This window comes from Rattus norvegicus, chromosome 17, assembly GCF_021556685.1.
Source record: "Rattus norvegicus strain SHRSP/BbbUtx chromosome 17, alternate assembly SHRSP_T2T, whole genome shotgun sequence".
NCBI lineage: Eukaryota > Metazoa > Chordata > Mammalia > Rodentia > Muridae > Rattus > Rattus norvegicus.
This window is the reverse complement of record NC_141550.1, coordinates 83,916,080-83,940,978: the sequence shown is the minus strand read 5'-3', so window position 1 is coordinate 83,940,978 and position 24,899 is coordinate 83,916,080. Positions and strand designations below refer to the sequence as shown.

At 39.4% G+C, this 24,899-nt stretch overlaps 1 protein-coding gene across 1 annotated transcript in view; it reads right to left on the bottom strand.

The window, feature by feature from the left end:
* Positions 1–24,899, bottom strand: part of Stam (signal transducing adaptor molecule) — a 44,498-nt gene that overhangs the window by 9,043 nt on the left and 10,556 nt on the right. Inside the window, 8 exon segments of the mRNA NM_001109121.2 lie at positions 2,241–2,335; positions 5,769–5,863; positions 7,858–8,050; positions 8,398–8,488; positions 11,336–11,482; positions 12,834–12,929; positions 13,015–13,090; positions 23,774–23,858. Of these exon segments, the coding sequence (NP_001102591.1) occupies positions 2,241–2,335; positions 5,769–5,863; positions 7,858–8,050; positions 8,398–8,488; positions 11,336–11,482; positions 12,834–12,929; positions 13,015–13,090; positions 23,774–23,858 (878 nt within the window).

The window sequence follows — 24,899 nt, the reverse complement described above, 5'->3', positions numbered from 1 at the left end:
CTGAGACATTTTCTACACAGTAATGCTATTATACATAGGTATAGGGCTAATATATTAAAAACTACAAATTCAAAGTAAGACTGCTATGTCAAACAAAGACTGTTTAAGAGATGAATTAATTGTCAGATTGGAAGCAGAGGAAAGCTCCTCTCTGGGCAAATTAATTCTGTATTTTAAAATGGATACTCTTTCGGGTAAAAGATTCACATTAATTTAAGACATTTAAAAAGACAGTAGAAACGGTTGTCTCTTGTTAACACAACATGCTTTCTCCATGGCCACGGCCAAGTACTCATTCAATTCCCTCTGTGAGGCAATCTGGCCGAGCAGAACACTCCCTGAACTAGCTGGATTCCATAGTCTTAGCACTCTTCCACTCTCTTGCTTCTCTCAAACAGAAAGCAGCAGCACCATTTAGACCAGGCTGGAGCTATGGCTCAACAGACCACTTGCCTGCCATGTACTAGACTTTGGGTTCTATCTCTAGGACTGCAAAACAAACAACCATTCTTTAAATCAGTAATTCTAAACTGATTTTCTCCTTAATATCATTATACTATCTCCTACAAAATGTTACCTAACTGTACTTTAAAGTCTTCTAGAAGACTATGTCAAACCTCTTTGCAATAAAATGTGTGAAGAGTAGCAATACTCTTGTGTGTAAAATTCATCTGTATGCATTCATGATCTCTACCAGTATATAAATGGGCTGAGGTAAGAAAGCTCGAATTTAAGAAGCGGAAACGAGTCAGGATTCATGGTCATTCACATCCCTACTTGATGACGCTATAGATGAAACTGATGGGAACTTGTTTACATAGTTCAAGCTCTTAGCCTTATCATTAAACATCGCTTTTAGGGGCTGAAGAGATGACTCAGCAGTTGCGAACACTGCAGCTCTTCCCGAGGACTCCCAGTGCCCATACGGCAGCTTGCAACACCCTGTTCTTCCAATTCCGGGGAAACCCAATGCCCTTTCTACCCACTTATATACCAGGCATATAAGTGGTACACAGACATGAATCCAGGCAAAATACCCATACAAGTGAAGTAAAATAAAATTTTAAAAATTTAAAAATTATATTTAATAATCTACTAGCTGGCAATTCACTGTACTCATTTTTTTTATTATTACAAAATGTATGAAGCCATTGGAATTGTGCTACCCAGTCATTACCACCACCAATATGTGGAACTGCCCCTAGAGCTCAATGCGCTGCAGCAAGCTCAGGATGGGCACAGGATGAGGCTTTTATCTGTCGAGTGGAGAAAGTGTAAAAGAGAAGAGGAAGAAATGGGAAGTGATGGCAGGAGTGTTCTCACACACACCAACTGCAAGACTTAGTACAAGAAATGAAGTGCAGAAAAGGTGTTGTACACTGGTCTATACCAGGAGCCAGAAATTATGCACAGGACTCCATAGTCTCTTTGGTAACTTCAGCACAAAGGCATCAGAAAGTACATAAAAGAGTCTAGTGGGACTTCAAGTTTGATCTGCTGGGACAGCATCCTGTATGGCTTGCTAACTCCATCATTCATACTTTACTGTAAAGTAAATTTTAGTGGATTAATATTTAGTTTTTACTAATCCAATACAATATTGATACTGTGATTCAAAACAATACTATTAATAAGTGGGAATAAAATTTAATAGCTGTTGAGTATATGGAAAAGCAAGTATTTTCACAAGCAGTAACAAAATTAGAAAATCTCCCTTCTGTTCAACAATTAGTTACAATTAGTTCTGTTCACAGTAGTTATTAACATGAAAAAGACATAGATCCTTCAGTCTGGAAGTTCCAGTCCTGGATATCTTAGCTAAGAAAGTTAAACTAAATGTTAAGAAGAAAACAAACAAAACCCTCACTAGAATACTCTTTGTGACAGCAATTAAAACTGGAAACTGCCTAGGTGCCTAATAATTAGATGCAGCAATGTAGATCCATGGAATCCAAACATACGAGACAGGAATGCATACTCAGTCTTACCTTGTTACCCCTTCGTCCTCTCTCTATGGCACTGGAGATCAATGCAGAGTCCCACACATGCTACACAATGTTCAACTACTGAGCTACATCCTCAACCCTTTCTTAGCAGAATAAAAATTAACATTTTTGTACGGGAGACGCGAAGCCCGAGAAGCTGTAGCGACGACGCTCGCTTGGTCTTCTCTAACATTCTCAGAACAAGTGACTCGGCTTCCACGCAAAGTGCCTGCCGCTGTGAACAAGAGCACGCACCTCATCAATGAAGGCTGGTTCCGGTTCTGGTTCTGGTTCTATTGTCTCTATCTGAACATCGTCACTGAATTGTACCGTCTTCTTCTCTGTCTTAACTGAAAAGAGAGATAAAAATTATATTCCCCTCAAAATAGATCTAAAAGTTTAAGTCCTTAATAGGGAATATGGACTATGGAGACTATAGAAGGAATAACTGAGCTGCAGACAGCTTAGACAACAGGGAACAGAACTTGATAAAACTGTCTAGATTTTCTAATTCCCTCCTGCAAAACTCTCTTTCCTATCAGAGATGTTACTAAAACTAACTTATGTTTCTGAAATTAAAAATTACCTACTTCAGAATTAAAAGTTTAATACTCACATATGTAAGTTCTATAATTTAAAGCAATTGTTTTTAAATGACCAGACAATTCAAAAGAAATATTGCCTTTGATAGAAAAACCATGTCACGGCAGTATAGTGAACTGGAAAATCATTAAGTGCCCTGGCAAGGCACCGGGTTTTGTACGCAGAGAGTAGCATCACGGCTCATGGAAAAACCATGTACATGACCTCAGCAGGAATCTGCACTGGCCAGCACATAAGCCTGACTTTCTAGGTTCACTGTTCTTACAAGTGAAATGTGACCAATAAGATTCGGCGAACTGGCCATATGTACATATTTCTCTTGCTCACCAAAGCTTAAATGTAGCTAAAAATGTCAGACTATGTTCATATGGTAACATCCAAGTAACACAAAAAACAGACACTTCTAGAGAAGGAAATACTAGGAATAAAGATGAAAATGGAGATGTCACAGTAGAAGACCTATGGACAGAAATAATACTCATTATGTAACTCAGTGATGAGATATAATTTTGATGAAACAGTAAATTTGCTCTGATGACTTTCCAAACAATCCTATATAGAGTGATTATGTTAAGAAAGTAGTTTAGAAAGATTAAAATCTCTTGGACAAAAGAAAACGAACAACTGGAACAGCCGGACCTGAATGTCAACTGCTCTTGTCCTTTAGTCCTACACCTGGAATCTGGCTTGCGGCTTTGAAAAGAAGTTGTTATGTATTATGGGCTTGGGTATTGTCTCTTCAATCGCAGGTAAGAAACGCATTCATTACATTCAAGTCACCACAAAGCAAAATTCTACATAGCATAAAAAAAAGTCTGGCTGATTCATTTCCCCACGGGGAAAAGCAGACATCTGCTACAGACATTCCGCTCGCTGTGTTGCACTATTAACAAGTAGAAAACTGAAACAGCTCGGTATTCATTGCTGCTACCCGAAAGCAAACACATGGCAGACTTCACAGAACCAGTAAGACATGAGTTTGCAATCCCCTTTCTCATAGGAACTGATCCTGAATGTGTATGATATGCTATTCACACATACACAGTGGCATATTTTCACAATATCATGTCTCCCAAATCACACAAGTGAGGCATATGTGTGCATGTGACAGGTCAAGTGAGACTGGCTTCTGTTTCCTATAGAAGAATGATGCTACCCATATTCTGCTAGCATATTCTTTGAGGCCTATGACTGAATTATATAAGTTCTGATTTTCCTGTTTCTCTTACACTGTCCTGAGTAAAGCATATAAAAATCAGAAAACTCATAGTAAAGCAGCATTGTCAGATGAAAGACAAAGATTAAATGACTGCCTATCAGACATATGATCTTGGCTCTCATCTTGAACAGAAGTCCAAAGAAGTTCTAAGCTTGCCAAGAGCTGACACTAAAAAAAGCCCAAAATACAACAAAAAGCCTCCAGCAGACCTGATTATTAAAAAACATGACACATTATGCAAGGCCATTCAAATAGGTTTATAATAGGCTTTTTAATATACTTTTAAAAACTATGCACAATGTCCATCTGTGTGTCAGAGTGTGCATGTAAGTGCAGGTACCCTAGAAGGGCAAAGGCATTTGATCCCCTGGAGTTACAGATAGTTGTAAACCATTCAAAGTGGGCACTGGGAAACAAACTTGGGTCCTCTGTGTTCTTAACCACCAATGTATCTTTCCAGTCCAAGTTTATACAATATTTAGTTTTCAATGACGTTTTAGTTCTAACAATAGAAAACTGAATAAAAAGATGGGTATCAAGATCTGCCTCAAAAGCTGATGAGGACAGCTCAGTACAGGTCTGCAGTTTCAGACTTGGGAGTAAACAGGAAAAGTGTTCTTCTTCACTGCTAACACGCATATCCATGGCACATACATAGTCTGGGAATGTGTACATAGTGTATATTGGGCTTGAGATTCAATAGCAGGTGCAAACAGCTAAGACAAAGATCCTTCCTTCAATTCTTTGTCAGCTAAAGAGGAACTACACACCTTGTGGCATTTAACTAATTTTGAATCCTTCTGCCTATTATAACAGAAAGAAAAGGTGAGATAGCCTGGCAGATAAGAACAGCTTAGCAATTTATAAATAAAAGTTCAAAAGTTCTTTTACGATCCTGAACCTTTCAGTCACTAACAGAAATCTTCCCATACTTAACATGTTTTTCTGCTTTCCTAAGAAATAGAATATTTTGATTTTCCCATTTCTCTGATGATTCTTAACATGAAGATTTATCACAGCACAGCTACCTACGGACTCTATAGTCAGGACACAGCACTGTTCAAGGGCCTGGCAATGCTATCTCCTACTTATGTTACAGCTGCCATTACCACTGCTTTTCTCTATGATCACACTTGTCTTCTTTGCAATTTAGCAAGGATTTGAAATCAAACACAAAGTCTCTGTGTGATTAAGATTTTTACCTGGCTTCTGCAGATTTTACCATACTTCTGACAGAGGTGGCCATTATGTGGCTTACAGGCTCTACTGAAAAATCTAAGACGCCAGAAAATGGCCCCACATTTGGAAAGCACTGTACATGCCACCCTTCATTGGCTGATAAGAAAGAATTCACAGTGCACATGAGCCCACAACACTTCTTCATGTGTCTGTGTCTTGGATGGCACCTACTCTGTCAGATATATACCAAAGTCGGGCAGTGTACACAGGATTTTAATTCTTACATTATTTCTGTCTTGGATTTTTATTTGATTTATTTGGTTTATATAAACAAGGTGTCAGAAAGTAGCTCTTCTGAGGCCTTCACTTGGCCGTGTGGCATCACTCCTCCACATGCTGGACCTGCGGAAGTGTTGGGAGTACAAGCATGACCACAATGTGCACCTTGGAATTTCATTGTTAAAAACACCTAGAAACGGGCTGGAGAGATGGCTCAGCGGTTAAGAGCACCCGACTGCTCTTCCAGAGGTCATGAGCTCAATTCCCAGCAACCACATGGTGGCTCACAACCATCTGTAAAGAGATCCGATTCTCTCTTCTGGTGTATCTGAAGACAGCTACAGTGTACTTACATATAATAAATGAATAAATCTTTAAAAAAAAAAAAAAAAACACCTAGAAACAAAACCACCTAAGTCATTTGCCTATAAAGCTGAGTTTACTCAACTTTCACCAAGAATATGGATTTTCTATCATCCACCAACAGACTGAAAAGTACTTACTCATTTCCGGTTCAGCAGTAAGATCTGCAGTTACAAAATTAGAAGGAAAAAGCCCCATGCCTTGATGTGTTTCACCTTTCCACCAGTTGGGATCACTGTGACAAACAGAGAAAGCATGTTTCATCATGAGAAGGACTTACTCCTGTACTCCTAGTACTTATCCTGCATTATCACCAGACTGGAATCCCGCAACAATTCAATAAAGGAGAGAGCAGCCTATCTCTGTGAGGAGCTCCAATGGCACAATCAGTTAGTGTGAAGGTCTAATGCAAAAAGGGAATGAGCCCCTCCAACAGAAGCTTTTAAAGCCACAGTCCTCTCCCCCAGGTCAGTAAATCCTCTGAGAAGCCAATAAAAAAGCTATGAACAGTGTAGTATTAGAATTTGCCATGCATTTCTGATACTATTATGGTCTTGTATGGATTCCTAACAATACAGCAGACACTCAAATGCTGGTTTTTAATTGTCTTACATTTTGTTGCTGTTCTCATAAGGACCTGAAAAATGTTTCAGTTTGTCAAATCATATGTGTAATGTTCATATGTAAGCCTTCACATGTCAATCTCTACTGAGCTCCCGGCTATAGGCAGCTCCCACCCCACCCCCCGCCACCCAGGGGTTTTAATTTTCTCAGAATAAAATAGTCTATTCAGCCTTTAATGCTCTGGGTGTGCATTACCCATTTTTCTCATTCCCAGTTTTGACACATGTTAACAGAGTAAGTCAAACAGGGTAGAGAAATGTTTAATAGTGTTTACTCCCTTCAGAATGTTTTAAATAGTGCGGATCCGAGGCATTTATCTTTCCAACATAAACAGGCTGCATCATTCTCAACTTCAAAACACAAGAATCTGAACAAACAAATGAAAACCAAACTATAAACTCTCCCTGCAAAGGGGCCGTTAGGCTTAAAGCCATGCCTGTCAGGTAGTCGCTTGGGCACCTACGTAAGAGCACTTCCTAATATGACGCGTGCTTAGCCAAATCTGCACTCCTTCAACACTACTCCTGCGTGCACCCACTAAGGAGAACTGCTTTCTCCTCCCACAGACACCACAGAATATGACGCTACCTGCAGTACAAACATGAAACTAAACTGTCCCCAGTGCCTACTGCAGAAAAAGCCAGCACGAGTTTAATGAACGCTTTTCCAAAGAATGAACGACCAAGTGCAATGTCAGCTAACCAGGTCAGGTTCTACATCGCTTTGGCTTCCTCATGAAAACATTAACGGTCTGAATGTCTATCTTCCTCAAGTCCCCGCACTGAATCTTGTCAGTGTCAGAAGGGAGGCTTCGGAAGGTGGTTAACTCATGGAGGCAGAACTTCCTTGACCGGAATTGGTGACCTTATAGAGGAGACTCCTGGCCTTTTCTTCGCTCCTGCTGCCACATGTGAACTCGGTGAGCACACAGCTGACTGATCAGAAAGGACCCTCACCATGCACCAAGTCTGCTAGAGCTTGGCCTTTCAGTCTCAGAACTCAGAGAAGTAAATTTCTGTTGTTTAAATACTATAGCAATAAAATTTTTAAAAAGCCTATAAAAATAACCTTTATCAATCCAAATTCATTTTTAAGGAGCACTTACAAATTCTAACTTCGTGATTCACTTCACATAAACATCATATGGATAAACTCTAAGAAGCTGACACTGTGTAGTTCTACCATGGCACCACAGCATAAAGTTATTATATCTTATGGATACACGGTTCTGTATGGACACTTACACCATAGCATAAAGTTATTATGTCTTATGGATATACGGTTCTGCATGGACACTTACAGCAGATCATGAATCCTTTCAAATTAATCCACCATATTTTCTAAAACTTTAACCTTTTAAAAAATTTAACAATTTAAATTACTGGATGAAACAAAACAAAACAGAACAGGTTTCCAAAACGAAAACTATTTCAGTATCATAAATTAGGGGGAAATTATATATAAAATGAGCCTTTATAGTATGAGGCGAGCAAGTTAACCATCATCTAAAACGTCTAGTCAATACTTTGATCGTGTTTGATAATAACATTCAATGAGGTATAAAGCCAGGTCATGTGACTCTATCTTCACAGGAGTGACTCTTACCTGTCGTCAAGCACTGTGATGACCTCTCCAGCTTTAAAGGTGAGCTCATTGTCCTCTGCAGCCTCAAAGTCATACACGGCGCGGACTTTCCTGCCTTCATGTTGGTGGTTAGTGAGGAGACTGGATGTGCTTGGGTACAACGTGGAGAGGGGGGCTGCCTGCTGCCTTTGCTCCTTGAGCGACAACTCAATAGCTGCAAACCGTGAGAGGTTAAGACCCCAAAGGTTAAAGCGGCCAACAATGCATTGAAGTGTTATTCTTCCACAGTCTAGCAGGAGACACGGCAAACCCACACACGGTACCAACAGTCAGCAGTTCTACACATTAACTCGGTACTGAAAAAACAAACTTTTTAAGTATTTATGGCATTTTAACTGAAAAAGTACAATTAAAGTTATTCTAGGTAATATAAAGACTCCATTCAAAACATAAAGCAGCTCGCTTTACCTGAAGACATTCCTTTATCTGTAAATAGCTAAGAAACACCCTTCAGTCAGAGACCTGTCTTTTTGCCTCCCCTTCCGGGATTCACAAACTCACCTTTGGCTAAATCTTCTTCTTCCTTTTTGGTAGCCACAGTGCCAGGGTCCTTGGCTACCAGAGCCGGGCTTGCTTTCGCTTGTTCTGCAGCCTAACACACACAGAAAAGGGCGTGGGCGGGCGTCATTCTCAAACCGTCTTACATGTCCATCAAAGCAAAAATCTCCCAAGAACCCTCTCGTTCCTCTGCTACAGATTTCTCAAGAAGAAAAGACATCCAATCGGAAAGACTTTCCATTGGAAAGAGGAAGGAACGTCAGAAATGAAAAGTAAAGTCTACTGGACAGGTGGGTAGGCCACCTGCACTCTCCAGATCAGTACAAAGACAATAAACTAAAGATACGTACGTAAGACAGAAAAAAATGAAAACAAAAATAGTATTTATAATTTTAAAAAAATTCTAGAACCAAAAGAGGAGTTGTGAGAGGAAATCTGAGAACTATTTTAAAAACAGCTTTGGAAATTTTTAATACAAATTTAATAGTTGTACTTTACTATTTCTTTCAGGTGAAAAGGCAGAAAGTAATCTCTATGTGCTAATATTTATAAATAACAACATAGTTAGTCTTAGAATCACATTTTATTAATGAAAATACACGCTCCTCTGGCAGTGTGCTAATGCTTACCATTAATTATATTGTAAACAAAACAATGTGCAGATAAAAACGTGGGCGAAGTCACAGGTGTGAAATCGGAAGCTTGTAAAGCTCATGGCCTTCATGGCCTTGTGGAATTTGCATACCATCATCACAGATCAGAATGTGGCCTATCTTGCTAACCTCTGGTTCAGTCTCCAGTCCCCAGAAGCTGACAGTGGCTGCTGAGCAGAATGCACACTACAGCTAGTACACCTAGGGCCTGCATGTGCTTCTAGTCAGAGAGCTCCCTTGGTTCATTACGCTCTATCACTCTGTTGTCACTGATCCCTACTGAGTCCCAACAACCAGTCAGTCAGTAGCTAAGAAATCACTTGCTCAAGCCCCCTGTTAAGCACCCTTGTTAACCTCTGGTACCTAAACAACAATTTGAACAAGGTAGTATAAGATGGGTGACTAAAATTACAAGTTAAGGATCAAGGCAAATGTGGATTCAAATTCCACATGTCCCATACTAGCCATATGCTATCAGGTGTCCCTAGCCATACAACACTCTTCATACAACATGCTCAGGGGCCTGGGCTTGCATGTACAGCTTCTAAAGCCAGATGAGAAGAGGGTCATTCTGGGTTCAAAGCAGAAGGATACCACTGAGGCTTTTCTACATTTGGGGTAACTTCTAAGCACAAGTGCATCCAGTCGATGCTCTCAGAAAACAAGAGTAGGTGGTGTAAAATCTCTGGACTGAATTATCCAGTCTGTGGTGTCCTTCTTCTGGCGACTCTCAAAATCAGTTCTTCACATGCAAAACGAAGGGACTGCATTAGGAAGCCCTGAAGCTGCTCCCATAACTATCTAAGAATCTACATAATGGCGGAGGCTCCATGTCAAACACATCCCTAGGTCTCCTTCTCTCACAAGGGCAATCCCATCTACACTGAGTTGTTTACACTCGCACTAGGCTGGGCTCCAGAGCAGAGATCTCAGTGCTTTGTGCACACGGGAAACCGTCTTAGTAACGGAGACAATGAGTCCACAGGAGTCATGGCACCTCAGAGGCTGCAGTCCTGATAATACTTCCAGTGATCCTGATGATAATGGTCAATGGATCACAGTCTGAGTAACAACTTCTAGAACAAGTACAGAAAATGCAATTCTAAGTCTGTTCTGTATGTCCCTCCAGTGCATTCACTCTGTGATAGACATTGCTTCTCTCTCGTGCCAAAAATTTATAGCAGCTGTGATTGTTCTGCATAAAATCAAACATTAGTTTTAAATTTTCAAAATTACTAATAAAATCTGGCTATTAATTATGAATGAATACTAAGATGTATTACCATAGACTTAGTTTAAAAACCGATTTTTTAAAGCAAAAAGAAAATAATTCACACACTTCCTTTCTCATATGTATATATATGTACATATATATATATTTATATTTATATTTATATTTATATTTCTAGGCCTTCACATCTAAAGAACACTCAAATTGGCCTGGAGAAAAGTCTAGACAATTGTATATGATTTAATATAACTGCTTAAAGCAGTCAACAGTCAGAAGGTATGCTCTTCATGGAAAGGCTGGTTTGTTCATATTCTCATATAATTTGCTAGAGCTTGTCCAATCCAAAAGCAGGAAATGAGAACACACTACTCTGCGCTTTAGTCAGCCCACGTTGGTTAAACGCCCCTAAGGATGGCTACAGAATAGAAAAGACTGTAAAAGATGCCCGCTGATTTTTTTTCCTATATGACACAAACCAGAAATCCACTGCATAACAGACACAGTGGTGTGTGTGAGAGGAAAGTTAACCCCGCAGCAGTCAGACTTTTTAGAAAGCAGAAGACTCAGGGTCTACTTAGCTCTTCATAACAAACAAACAAACAAACGAACAGGTCATTTATTTCATTTGCTTTTTTTCCCACTGACTACTCCCATATTTCCTCATTTTAAATAAAGGCACTCATACATTTCTCAATAAAAAGACACACAGATTTTTAAGCTATCGTTCTTTGTAGATAAGTACTAGCATTAAAAGCATTAACGAGATTGTCCATTGCTATCTGAGCCAATGCCATTTTGTCAGAGTCAAACTGGATAAAGAAGTTAAACTGTAAGACATTGAAGCCATTGCTTTCTGAAGGAGAGGAGGTGGTGGGAAAGGCACACTAGTCTTCTACTTCAGCTTGTTGGGGGGGGTACAGGGAGGGGTCTCTAAATAAAATGTTATCAGCAAACCACACTATAGCACTAAAAGCTAACTATAAATGAGAAAAACATCAACAGACATAGCTACTTTAGAAGAAAAATTAAACTGTAACATACATAACTTCACAAATACCTGAGAGCCGATGGCTGGGAATGTTACACCCTGTTCCTTGAGGTTCTTAATCATTGCCGATATCAGACTTAGCTGTGGGTCATTCTTAAATTCATCTGTCCATTCAACCATAAGAGCCTTTAATTTTTCACATACTTTAGGATGGCCCTAAGGAACGAGAAAGAAAAAATAATGATAAAGCACCAGTTTTCTGGTACAGTTTTGAAATATATTTCTTTTGTATTGCAACAGACTATACACGTGAAAATAAAACATCTATAAATTAATTAAGATTACTTTCTTACCATAAAAAAGAAAAATATTATTGCCTATATATCACTTAACTGATACATTAAATGTGTAATAATTATTTTGGAGATCAGAATGACAGGACTTTTCAGTATGATTTACAATTTTACATGCTTTATACATCAGTACAACAAAAAATAATTATGTATTTCTATTGCTATTTATATTTTTAAAAAACTGCAAAGCAAATATAAATCGCTAACATGAGCTAATATCCCTGAAACTGAGTGCTTCTTAGTTTAGAATCACAACCAGCCCAGTCTTGGCTTGGGGGCAGTACCCAGAAAGAACGTCTCTGCCACCACATTAGGGGGGAACTCCACCTAAAGGTCTGGCCCAAGAGAATGGTAATACAGGAGGAAAACCCAGTGATGGCCAGTCACACAGTATCCCTGATCACGTAAGACAAAGACTTAATAGGACCTTAAATTCTAGCAGTTCCCTCTGAAGGAGTCTACATTAGGGAAATGCCTTTGTGGATACAAAAATGATAAATAATAATAATAATAAAGAAGAAGAAAAGACCTAAAGTAGACTGGTATTTCATTAAATAATGGAGAGACTTGAAGCAATTCCACTATAATCAGGAACAAGACAAGGCTGCCCACTGTCTCCCTTCCTACTCAATATAGTACTCGAAGTTCTACCCAGAGCAATAAGACAAATAAGCAAAGGAGATCAAGGAGATACAAATTGGCAAAGAAGTTGTCAAAATTGGCAGATGACATGATAGTATACATAAGCAACCCCAAAATTCTACCAGAGAATTTCTACAGCTGATAACAACTTCAGCAAAGTGGCCAGTTAAAAAATTAACTCAAACAAATCAGTAGTCTTCCTTTATACAAATGATAAACGGGCTGAGGAAGAAAATAGGGAAACAACACTCTTCGCAAGTCACAAATAATATAAAATATCTTGGGGTAATTCTAACCAGGAATGTATCTTTTCTTATCAAATGAAAATATAAAAATCCTAAACCTACTACAATGTGGCTTGCAGAAGAAGAACCAATGTAAAATTTCATGTAGTCTTTTCAAGTAAACACAGTTCTTATAATCTAGGAACACACACACACACACACACACACACACACACACACACACACACACACACACGATCTTTGGAATTTAACATGGGAAGAATTTAACAATAAAAACCACAAAGAAAGAACGAAGACGCCCTTGTATCTGGACATAAGGTTCCTTACCTTATTTAACACATTGCTTACTTCGCTAGCGAAATCCCTTGAACACACTTCTAAGTGAAAAATTTTGCCACAGTTTGATACACATGCTCCTAGAAGCTGTAAAGACAGAGTGAGAAATTAAAAGGGTTCCGTGATGAAAGGTAATGAAGTAGTGCTGCTGACTTAAAACGAAGCTACTTACAGTTAAAGCCTGCATAGCAACATGGGGGTCTTTATGGTTCACTCTTCTCATAATAGAACGAAGACAATCTTTAGGTCTAAAAAACGACAAGTTTAACAGTTAATAATACATCTAGCCCCCTGCACTTAGTGTGTAAAGGGAAGCTAGTACCCAACGGTTTGACTGTCACAGACAATGTGCCAGTTCCCTAAGCTCTCCTGTTCTTGCTTAGCAGACACAGGTGAGGCATTTCAAGCGATTTCTGCAATAAGAACTGAGGAAAATGGAAGGCTAAGACATCTCAAGTCTGACAAAATAAACGCAGCAAGATTTATATTCCCCCTATAAAAAATTACAAAACTAGAAAACACACATGAAACATGTATTGAGAAATGTTGCCCCGTAGTTTGGGTAGTGACAGGAGCTCCTGGCCCACGCAGAGCCAGCTTGACCTGCTCTACAGACTGTGAGTGAGGGAAAGGTGATGATCAAAAGCAGACAGGTCCAAGGAGATGCAACAGGAATTGGTGAAGTATTGCAATCAGGCAAGGAGAATAATTGTGGCGTTCATCGGAAAGAGCGCTGTAGCCTATGTCTCAATTAGAGTAGTGCAGGAGTGGTCATGGCTTCCTAATGAGGACAAGTGCAGAAAGGGATAAGAGGTGTGACCCACCTAGAAAGAAGCACTGTGCCATGGAAAGGAACCTCAGGAGCTGTGACACAAGAAACACACTGAAGCTTTTTGTACCTGGGCTAAATGGCCAATTTTCCACTCAAAGCTGCTGATAACGACTGTGTCACAAACTCAGTGACCTACCAAAAAAGAATTTTAGGCTAACTACCTCATAACAGAGACAGATATCATCAGGCATCCAGACCAGCATTTAATACTTGGAGTTTAATTATGGACGGCAGTTCTGGTGATGGAGCAATGACAGGACAGATGGCCTTTGCTTTCCATCTCAGAGGTGCTGGACTGACCCTGTAGGACGTGTATGATGCAGGGAAGCACTCTATCACTGAGATACAGCCCCATTCTACATTTGCATTTACTTTCTATTCTATATTTCTCTGCTTCATCTTTTCTCTCAATCCATTATTTATAAAACTACTGTAAATAAAAATAAGCAGATGTGTGTGTAGGTCAATGACAGAGTGCCTAGCAAGCCCTGAGTTTGACCCCCATCACTGCAAATTAATCAGTTAATACATATTGAGGTATTTGGAGACATAAGACCAGGCAGTAATAAATACTAATTCGCAAAAAGAAAACAAGTCAGATAAGCCAAGTTTGTTTCAACTTTCTGCCTCCAGATGCTTTTCACACTTTTACTTAAAACAGTTTCTAGATTTCAGAACAAGGAAGGTGATTCTGAAAATAAGAGAAAATCACTGACTCAAGCAGAAATGTATTAAAACCAGGAAGTCTATGAAATCCAGAAATCATAGGATGAAATAGAAAGAATTCTAGAATTTGAGAGATGATCTAGTCCACAGGGCACCTGCCACACATGCATGAAGCCCTGAGCTCAATGACCCAGCCAGCCTAGCAAATGTGCTCAACTCTGGATTCAGTAAGGACCTGTCTTAGAAAACAAGGTAGAAAATGCCTAGAGAAGATACCCAACACCAACTTCTGGCCTCCACAGACATGCCTACATTTATGCATCATATATATGTGAACACACATGTACAATGCACACAGAAACTATAAAAAATTAAAGAATTATCTTAAATAAATTAGATTTCTCAATCTGCTTCACTCTGACCCTAGCATGATGAACTGAAACTATGAAATTATGAACCTATGAAATTAGAAATGGGGTTGTTGCTGAGTTTGCTGATATGATTCAGAACTCCAGAACAGATCTGTGGGAGAAATTTGAAAAAGCTTACAGATACAAGAGAGTTCTGCAGTGCTGTCAGCAGAGCTCACTGGTGAGCTCAGGTGCGAGCTCAGAATGCTAGCAGAATACAGACAGCACAGGCTGTGCTCAAGAAGCTTCACAGAGGACTAAGGATTCCACAGAGTATGCAGTCAGAGGCCATTTGTATTACACTCTGGCAAAGAACTTGCTACATTTTGTCTTGTTCTGAGGCTTTAAGGAAGGCTGAACTTCAAAGGGTGGAGTAATTAATCTACTTGAGGATATTTCAAGCCAGGCCACCATTCAGGCTCTAGCATGATTACTGGCCCTTTTAGCCAAATTTACATAGAAACACGACAGAAAGGCCTGGAAAGTTTGCAGTTTACTCAGAAAGGAACTGTGAGCAAAGTTGAGGCCAGAAAGCTATGGTTACTGAAGAGAGACAAATACCCTACACCATCAGTACAGTAGGAGAGCTACTTAACGGACTCTGAAGGAGTCACGCCCTAGTTCTAGGGCATCCGGCTCCCAGAAAGCAGTACAGTGAACCTCACCAGATACATGCACTCTGTGCCTATGGTCTAGGGGATCCAATCACTCCGTTAGCTGGCGACATTCCTTGGCATGGTTCACATTGGTGCTAGCTTTGCAAAGAACTAAATCTGAGAATTATATGGTCACAGGAGCTTCCCTCCAGATTTCAAAGAACTGCTTGAGAAGCCAGGGAAAGGGCCAAGAGTCCTGCAGCACTAAGACTGTAATTCGTGCATCTGTGACAATGGGAACGGAATGAGAGCAATGTAGATCTTAGGAAGTCAAAAATGCTGGGAATGTGGGTTACCCACATGCAGTAAGTGAAGTCAACCCAAGGGAGAGGCCATGGAGGCAGTAAAGCAAAGGCCACGGGTGAGGCTTACCACTGAATGGGAGAAAATAGTTTCTAGTTATACATCTGACACATGATTAGTAAACAGAATATACAAGAAATTCAGAAAAACTAAACATTAAGAAAACAAACAAGCTGATTAAAATGCAGTGTGAAACTAAATAAAGAGTTCTCATGAGAAGAAATGCACGAGTACTAAACACTTCATATTTTTTAAACTATCCTTAGCAATGCAGGAAATGCAGAGTACAACTACCTTAAAAATTCCACTTCGCCCCAGTCAGAACACCAAGAAAAATGGCAACATTATGGCAACATAGAGCACCCTTTTACACTGTTGGTAGAAATGTAAAATAGTGCACCGCTTTGAAAAACCTGGAAGGCCCTCACTAAACTAGAAATAACATTACCGTGGCTCATTCACACCACTCCTGGGCATATAACCAAAGAAATCTGTGTGCTATTACAGAGTCACTTGTCCACACACATTCACCACTACTGCCCTCTTATCAAGCAAGGCATCGGCATCAGCCTAGACGCCCACCAATTAGTGGATCGAAAAGTGTAGTACACATGTACAATGAGTTCTATTTAGCTGTAAAGAAAAAGTAAAATTTGAATTTTCCAAGAATAAGGATAAAACTGGCACTTGGGGGAGGGGTACTGAGTAAGGTAATTCACACCCAGAAAGACAGATGTCACATGTCTCTGTCCTAAATGATCCTAGCTTCAAGTTTAGGGGTTTTGTTGTTTGACCTAAGAATACTTGTGGAAGCCGTAAAACTAGAAAAAGGTCAGGGTTGGGGTACAGAAAGGACCTTAGGGAGAAGGATTGTAAAACATGGGTAAAAGTGAAAGTGCAGAGGGGAATTGATTGAGATAGAGTTAAAGACAGAGGGTGAGGATGGAGAAACTGGGGACAAGAACAAATAAAAACATACAGGGGTATGAAAAAGGCCATATAAAAACTACAATCTTCTAACCCAATTAAAAAACAATGTGTGGAAGGGGGTACCCTTCATGGCAAGATACTAAACAAGAACCCTAGTGCTAATGTGGGAACTCTCCATAAGAGCAGTTGGCCATTGAGGACCCAGAGGCTCCAAAACAAGACAATCCCGTCTTTCCACCTGGGTGCCCACCAGAGCAGGACTTACTTGTTTAAGACATTATACTTTTTGGTTGCAAGACATAGAGAAATGAAGCTGGGCTAGACACCTTCCCTGCTTACTGGCTTTCAAACTGTAGGAAGGCACTACACAGGCTACCGGGCAAAGAAGGAAACTACCAGAAGCCTTACTCAGCAGTTAACCCCACATTCTTCAACATTAAGCTATCAAGCAAGATGTGTCCACATGCACAGGAGCGGCACAACTGTTATGTGGGGTTGACTGGATCTGAGGCACACTACAGAAGAGAAAGCTCATGAGGGCAATTACTACTGATGTTACTTTAAGCTAAATGGACATAATGTTAAACTGCCTTCTAAATACCTCAATTATACCCTTAGACAAAGGCTACTCTCAACCCTAATGAGAGAAGCCTACAGAGACTCAAGACGCTGAGGGTAAGTAACAGAGGAGGGCTCAGCCCTTAACAATTCATTTCTCATCTTCTAGACATGAACAAGATCGTGAACTCACAGCACAGTTACATGCATTGGACTGCATGAAAAGCCTTCTCAGTACTCTGCTGTGAATGGAAGACAGACCCACAGGGCTTTGGCCCTTATCGTTCAATTGTAGGGTATTGGTCAGACTCTAGGAAAGCCACTGTCTTCAGCTGTGTCCCCACTGATGAACCACCAGGCTCTATGGATAGTTCTAATCTCACGTCCACAGACACAGTCCTATTCAAACCCTGTTCAAACAACACAGAATGACAAGATGGGGTGTGGGCATGTGGAGGTGAGAACAATCAGAGTACATTACACACATGTAGGAAATTAGCAAAGAAAAAAATTTAATGAATAAAAAAATGGGGGAAGTAATAAAGCCAATTCTAAAGTGTACACAGGGACAGAAGAACAGAAACAGGTAGGAAAATCAGAGAGGGTTTATAGGACACAAGTGGTAAAAGGGGAAAGCAAGAAGGAAGGTTTTAGTTGGGAAGGGGGTAGGAGGACCAATATGGAGGAAGGAAGTATAAATTTGAAAATACTGTAAGGAAACATTTTATATTTATTTAGTTTTGTGTGTGTGTGTGTGTGTGTGTGTGTGTGTGGGTGTGTGTGTGTGTGTTTGTGAATCTTAAGTTATGCCACTTGAGCTAACAATGTTCCCCCAAAGAACCGTGGACCACCTAACAAAACCCCACCACCCAGCATGAGAAACCTCCTTTTGAGTCAATGGTCAGGGAGTCCAAGAGTCTCCTAAAACAATACAGGATGCTATAGTTGCTCTTGGTTGACCCCAGAGGTTGAAAGTAAGTTCCTATAATTGCTGAAGAGACCATGTACTTTGGACACTGGGCCTAGAAGATTCAATCTGGAACTTGCCTAAAAGTTTCCTCCTTGAGGAATAGCTTTCTTAGTACTAGAAGGTTCTATGCAAATTACCACGGGAGGGAGGCAAGCATTAGTCCTACCCACCTGTGATGTCTATGAACCACAACAATCACTAGTATGGCAAGATATCCTAACGGTGCAATACTGGCACTCGAAAACCACGGAAACCAAAAGCTCTCTGGCTGAAGACACACTCAACGGAAAATCATGCTCATTACTGGACACCTAAACAACTACATATGGTAATTAGATGATGCAGCTTAGAGAACCACTACCACGACTTTACCAGACCAGCATAATTCCTAACTGCATTCCAAACACTTATCTTATGCACAGAGCTAAGTACAGCTCTCCTTCCTCATCAAGCTTCTCTTTGTAACAAAGAGACTATCAAAGAAGACTCTAACTGGTAAAAACGCAGAGAAGAACTGGTAGTGGACTGCCTAGCCCCAACTGATGGGTACAATTCATCCACTCAAGGATCAGGGAACCTTGAGGAAGAAAGGGAGATAAGATTGTTTAAAAAAGAAATCAGAGGACCAGGAAGTCTGCTATGAGGCTGTGTCTCTTAGAAAAGGCAGTTCCTTATACACACATCTTAATACTATGATTACCTAAACAAAACCCAAACAATGAAAGCACCAACCGACATGCTTACATGGAAGGAGGAAACTTCACATGACCCAACTCCTAGTTCAAAAATACTACAGGCAACTAGGCAATTCCTGAGAGAGGGAGAGAATTAGCTTTTTCCAGGAAAGAGCCCCTTAACTGGTTATCCAACTACAAGTGCTTGGCTCTGAGATCATATGCATACAGGCAATGTTAACAAAGTAAGCAGGCTGTGCATGCGTGCATGCGTGTGTATAGCAACAATAATGAGAGGGAAAGAGACCATGACTTTGGTCTGTTTGGAAAGGAGCAAGGCAGGAACATGCAAAGGGTTGGAAGAAGAAATGGGAAGGGTGAAAATGATGTAATTACATTTTAATCAATTTAAAAAGTTATGAAAAGAAAGCAATGAGAAAGACTAGTCTTACCAACTATTAAAACATATTACAAAGCTTTATTAATTAAATCCACAAGTAATACACACATAGTAGACATAGTATCAATGAGACTAAAGAGAAAATTCAAAAGTATCCAAACCCAGATCGCAATGTACTATAATGAAGTATAATGTAGTATTTCAAATCAGAAGGAAGTAAAATAAGACTATTTAGTATATGGTACTGTGGTGTCTGGTAACGGGTCACTGGCTATCAGCACTATTGATGCTGACTACAAAAAAAGTTGGAGTAAGTCCTCAGGGTGCTTAATAAATATCAAACCAGACCAAGGACCTCAATATAAAAGATGAAACAATATAGTGACTACAGATGGTTAAATTAACAACTAATTAAATGAACAACTAATAAATCTAACACACAAAAGAAACTACTCTGAAACTTCTCTTGGTTTCTAACAGAGGCTGTCCAGTTCATCACATGACCTAGCTGGCATCCTTCACTACTGACTCATACACTGGCACTGCAGCTAGAGAATCATGTGAGCAATGAAAATTCCTAAGTATTTTTCAAAACATCAAGTTTTAAGTTTAATATAATCAAATTGCTTTATCTTTATCAAAAAAATCACATAGGCTACCTAGACATATGGGGGGGTACACAAATGTATCAAGATTGATACAGTTATTTAAGGTTATTAACTTCTATTCATTAGTGTGTAAACTTTGTCAAATGTTATACTCATAATTAAAATTGATATTAAATTAGAATGTTTTTATTAGTCCAATACTAATAGACATCTTAAAAAAATACATCTCTATGAATGACTGGCTGTGTTAGAGAACTAAGCACAGTGTACATTACAGAACAGTGTATACGAAATGTGTATAGTATATGAATGAAGAACAGATATTTATATTTGTGTAAAAACACAATGAAAAACTGTAGAGGAGAATGTGTTTTACCTACATGAGGTGGGCCTAAGAGACAGGGATAGGAGGAAAGATTTGTTTTCCTTTTGTAAGCAGGTATTATGGTATACACTTAACAATCCCAGCACTTGAGGCTGAGGCAGGAGGATGAAGAGTAGGTCATTCTGTATCCCACTTTATTATTTTCCTAAAAGGAAACTTGATGGGATAGAGAAACAGTTCATCAGTAAGATCCCCAGCTATGCAAGACACTGTGGCAACAGAATAAGACATGACCACGACAGAGCAGAACATGTGACGTTCTACTCTGGCTTCTGCATGTGAGCAGGTACTCATCTCACACAAGACACAAACATACACACAAATAAAACTTTCACTGAAAAAAGTTTAATTTTCTATTACAGACTTGATCTGGTATCGTATAAACTGTTCCTATAATGTTAATCCTTTGTGCATGTATCTGGCTTACAATTCTAGAGTCACACAAAAATGTTAAGCTCTAAAATGGTTTAATATACTTAGATTTCTTTATAACAATTCAATAGATAAAATAATGCATATATATTAAATTAAATGGGGAAAGTATCCCATAAAAGTAAAATTGCCTTAGGGCTAGGGAAGTCAGCATGGGACCATATGTTGACCAATTCCTGCAATTAGACTATGAAGGGACTGTAATAAAGCAGAAACACATGTATATACATAAATACAAAACATTATATATACACATTCACAAATCCACTCATTCATTTATCATTGTGTAAGTGAGGCAGACCCAGAAAGATCTCTCTATGTTATGTGGTCTGGCTTTGAATGCCACCATTCTTCCTGTCTCTGCCTTCTGACTACTGGAATTACTTACTCATAGGAGCCACCAACTCTGGCTCCCAAAACAGTCTTACTTTAGCCAGGTAGAGAAACACATGGCATTATTTTTAGACCTCAATAATACTGGACCAGTACCTCCAATATTATTTAGATTTCCAAACCATTAATAAGGGCTCTAACAAGATGTCTCATGTATACAAGCAAATAAATGCTTGGAAAACAATGGTTTATAATGGTTCTCAACTGGTGGGGTTGGACTTATTTGGGGGTTGTATATCAGATATTTACAATTCATAACAGCAGCAAAATTACAGTTATGAAATAGCAAGGAAAAATAATTTTAGGTTTGGAGGTCATCACAACATAAAGAACCATAGTAAAGGGTCATAGCATTAGGAAGGTTGAGAACTACTGGTTTAGAAGAACTACAGACCACTAACTCTTCAAGGAGAAAAAAAGGAGGAAAAAGGGATGAAAGGAAAGAAGGGAGAGGAAAACAGAAAATACAAAGGAATAAGATCAAGTGAATAAGAGAGCCATCCCTCATCGAGGCAGAACTGCTTCCTAAGTAAATACCTCGATTTTAGTATAACCAATTCAAATCTCCAAACAGCAACTCAAATGTTAATGATGCCCTTTGAAAAAGCGTACAGGTTGATTTTTTTTCTTTTTAAATGAGCATGTACTTCAACCAACTGGTACTGAATAAAACACAATGCAGACAAAAGCACTAATAGCTAAAATGAGTAAATTTCAAATATATAGGAAAAAAATGTCTCATGAATATGGCTGGTCAATATTAATATACTGAAAAACAACAACAAAAAAAGTAACTTCCCCATAATTACACAGCACACAAAATTTCAAGTTGATTTTTAACTAGAAAATAAGAAAATTTCTGATAATGAAAGTGTACAAGATTTAGATACAAAAGAGAAAACAGGCTAATGTACCATTGCATACAACACATACACTCTACTTGCACTTCTACAGCTATAACAAAGTAACCTCCAACCCCACCCCACCCCCCAGCAACTTAGAGGGAAAAGGTTTTTTAGTTTACAAGTCTAGGTCACAGTCCATCATCAAAAAGACAGACATCAGGACAGAAACGGAAGGTGAACAGAGAAATATTAATTTATACATGCTCTCTTTAAAACAGTTTAGGCCACACCCGTCATCCTCATGCTGCGTGCTCTGACTCTTCCCTGGTTAGTGAAGACAATCTCCAGAGCGCACACGTGGCCGACCAATGTAGACCGCCCTCCACCGAACCTCCCTCCTCAGGTGAGCACACACTGTGATAAGCTGGCAATTAAAGCTAACATTCATCACAATGAGGAATGTTCCAAATAAAGTGGGCCAAATGAAAACTGAAGAAGAAATGTCCAACTGACACACAGCAGTTATTCAAATTTCAGTTAAATTAATGAGCTAGACCAGAGAACACAGTCTTAATACAAAGATAAAAAAAATCGAAGTAGCAGAGAGCCCAGATGTTTCCATGGGTAAAATGTTGCCATGCGAGACTGAGGAACTGAGTTCAATCCCTGGTACCCATGTAAAGAAAGGGGAATGGAGAGAACTGACTCCTCAAAGTTGTCTTCTCAAGTCCATGTATAAGTTGTGATACGCATGTACCCATGTACACGTGTACACACATACACGCACAGACACACACGACTAAAATTCAGTTTAAATTTAAAAAATTTTAAGTGATTAGACAGAGGACATATTTCAGACAATCTTGGGGACCATATAAAAACAACAGACCAGAGGCTGAAAGAAAGCTCTGGAGTAAAGGTATAGACTGACCCTGGCTATAAACTTCCTGTCTAGCCAGGCTTATAGGTTATGGAATCCTTGAAAGAGACTATAAGGACTGCATGGCAGAACCAAGCAAAGGCTAGGACTATACGATGACCACTGGAAGGATGAAGCGCAAACCGGACAGGCCTTCTGAAGGACTCCCATGTGAGTAAGACAATGCGGTCTGTGTGTCATACATGCAAATGATACTGCTCTGCGCTGAATGGTGTTGGACCAGAAGCTGAAGAAATCATTTATATACACATCAGTTAATCCACTCTGAAGTGTTTGGAAAGATTATCCTTTAATCGACATTAATCAGTTGACGATGTGAAGAATTCAAATATAACAAAGAAAGTCGGTAACCAAGAAATAACAGTGATCTGGCATGAGTGAAAAGATGGATTTCAAAAAGAAAATCACGTGACAAGTGAGTAGTAAAGCTCCAGCTTCCCAACAGCCCTGCCACCCTCAAGGCCACAGGTTATAGTAACTGTTTCTCTCAGGACCGAGACACATTCTGACTAGAAGCAGCTTAAGGGCTTATCCTGGCTACCATTCTTATGGTCTGGAAGATGCAGTGAGAGGAACAGGAAGCAGCTGATTACACTGTATCTGAACTCAGGAAGCAGAGGGACAGGGTGTAGGGCCAGAGATAATCAATCCCTCCAGAAACATTCCCAGTAACCCATTCCTCCAACAGGGCTCCACCTCCAAGAGGTTCTACAGCAGTCCCAAACAGCACCAACTGGAGGCTAAGGGTTCAAACACAGGGTGTGAGAGGATTGTTTCACAGTCAAACCACAAGAGAGGGTACTCTAAACAGGACAATTCTTCAAACCTTTATAGTAAAACACCCTCTTTTTAAACTAATTTAGAACTGTAACATACTTTACTTTTCTAATTTTTCTTAATTATAAGGAGGATGAATCTTGAACACTCACCCTGTGCGAGATTGGCCAACCTTATCACAAATATCCAAGATGAGGCCCCAGTCCTCAGCAGTATTCAACTCACTGGTTGCTTTCTCTGTAGATCATAAAAGAATATTGTTATAAAATGTTATCACATTCAAATCACCAAGCTGTAACACAATTAAATCTCAGCATCAAACCCAAACAGTTGCCAAATTATTATTAATCAGATTTTATAGGCTTAATCTATCAGAAACTTCCCTAGTCACACCTCAGTTGTTCTTCACTTCGCTTGAAAGCCATTATCTTTCTTCATTCAAACCTATCTCTATCTGCAAATAGACTACAGAAAGAAAGACTTTTGTTTTCAGAAAATTCTTAGCCTTACTTACCTGGCATTAAAAGAGACATGGACTAAGCACTGACACATACATGCACACCCATTCACATGCACAATAAAAATCAGGCAAAAACTTGATATATTATTAAAGACATCAACAGAGACAGGCAGATTGATTTTTAAAAAAACAAGGGCAAGATAAACATAGCAAGCTTTCTTAGCAGCAAAAGTTTTCCAGCAATACAGATAAATAGGGTGGTACATATAGAAGGCATAAGAAAGGAGAACAAAGATAGGAATAATAAACCTTAAGAACAAGGTTGTTTTATACAACTGAGTCACAAGGAACTTTGCTCTCGATGTCAAAGAGCACAGAGAGAACTTAAAGGAATGGATGCCAGCTAGAGTGACAGTACACCTCTAATTCTAACACTTAGCAGGCAGACGTAGGTGGATCTCAGCGTCCAAGGCCTATCTAGTCTATACAGGAAATTCCTGGCCAGTCAGAGCTACATAGGTAAGACTCTCGCAAAAGAAAAAATAAACTGTAAAGAAGAGTGAATAGAAGCTGATTAAAATGTACGCTGGTCACTACGTGCCTTCCTCACGCACAAGAGCTGGCAACTACCAGTAAGAGAAAGAGTGGAAGTTTGCTTTCTGGAGACCAAACAAAACTTTTCTGGACTAGTAGACACCAGAATAGTAGAGATGGGAACAAAAAATGAAGGAAGTATTAATTCTCGACATAACATGTAAGGAGAAAGGTGCCATCCCTCTACCCAACCAAACAAAAAGCTGGGTGAACTGAAAACGTGG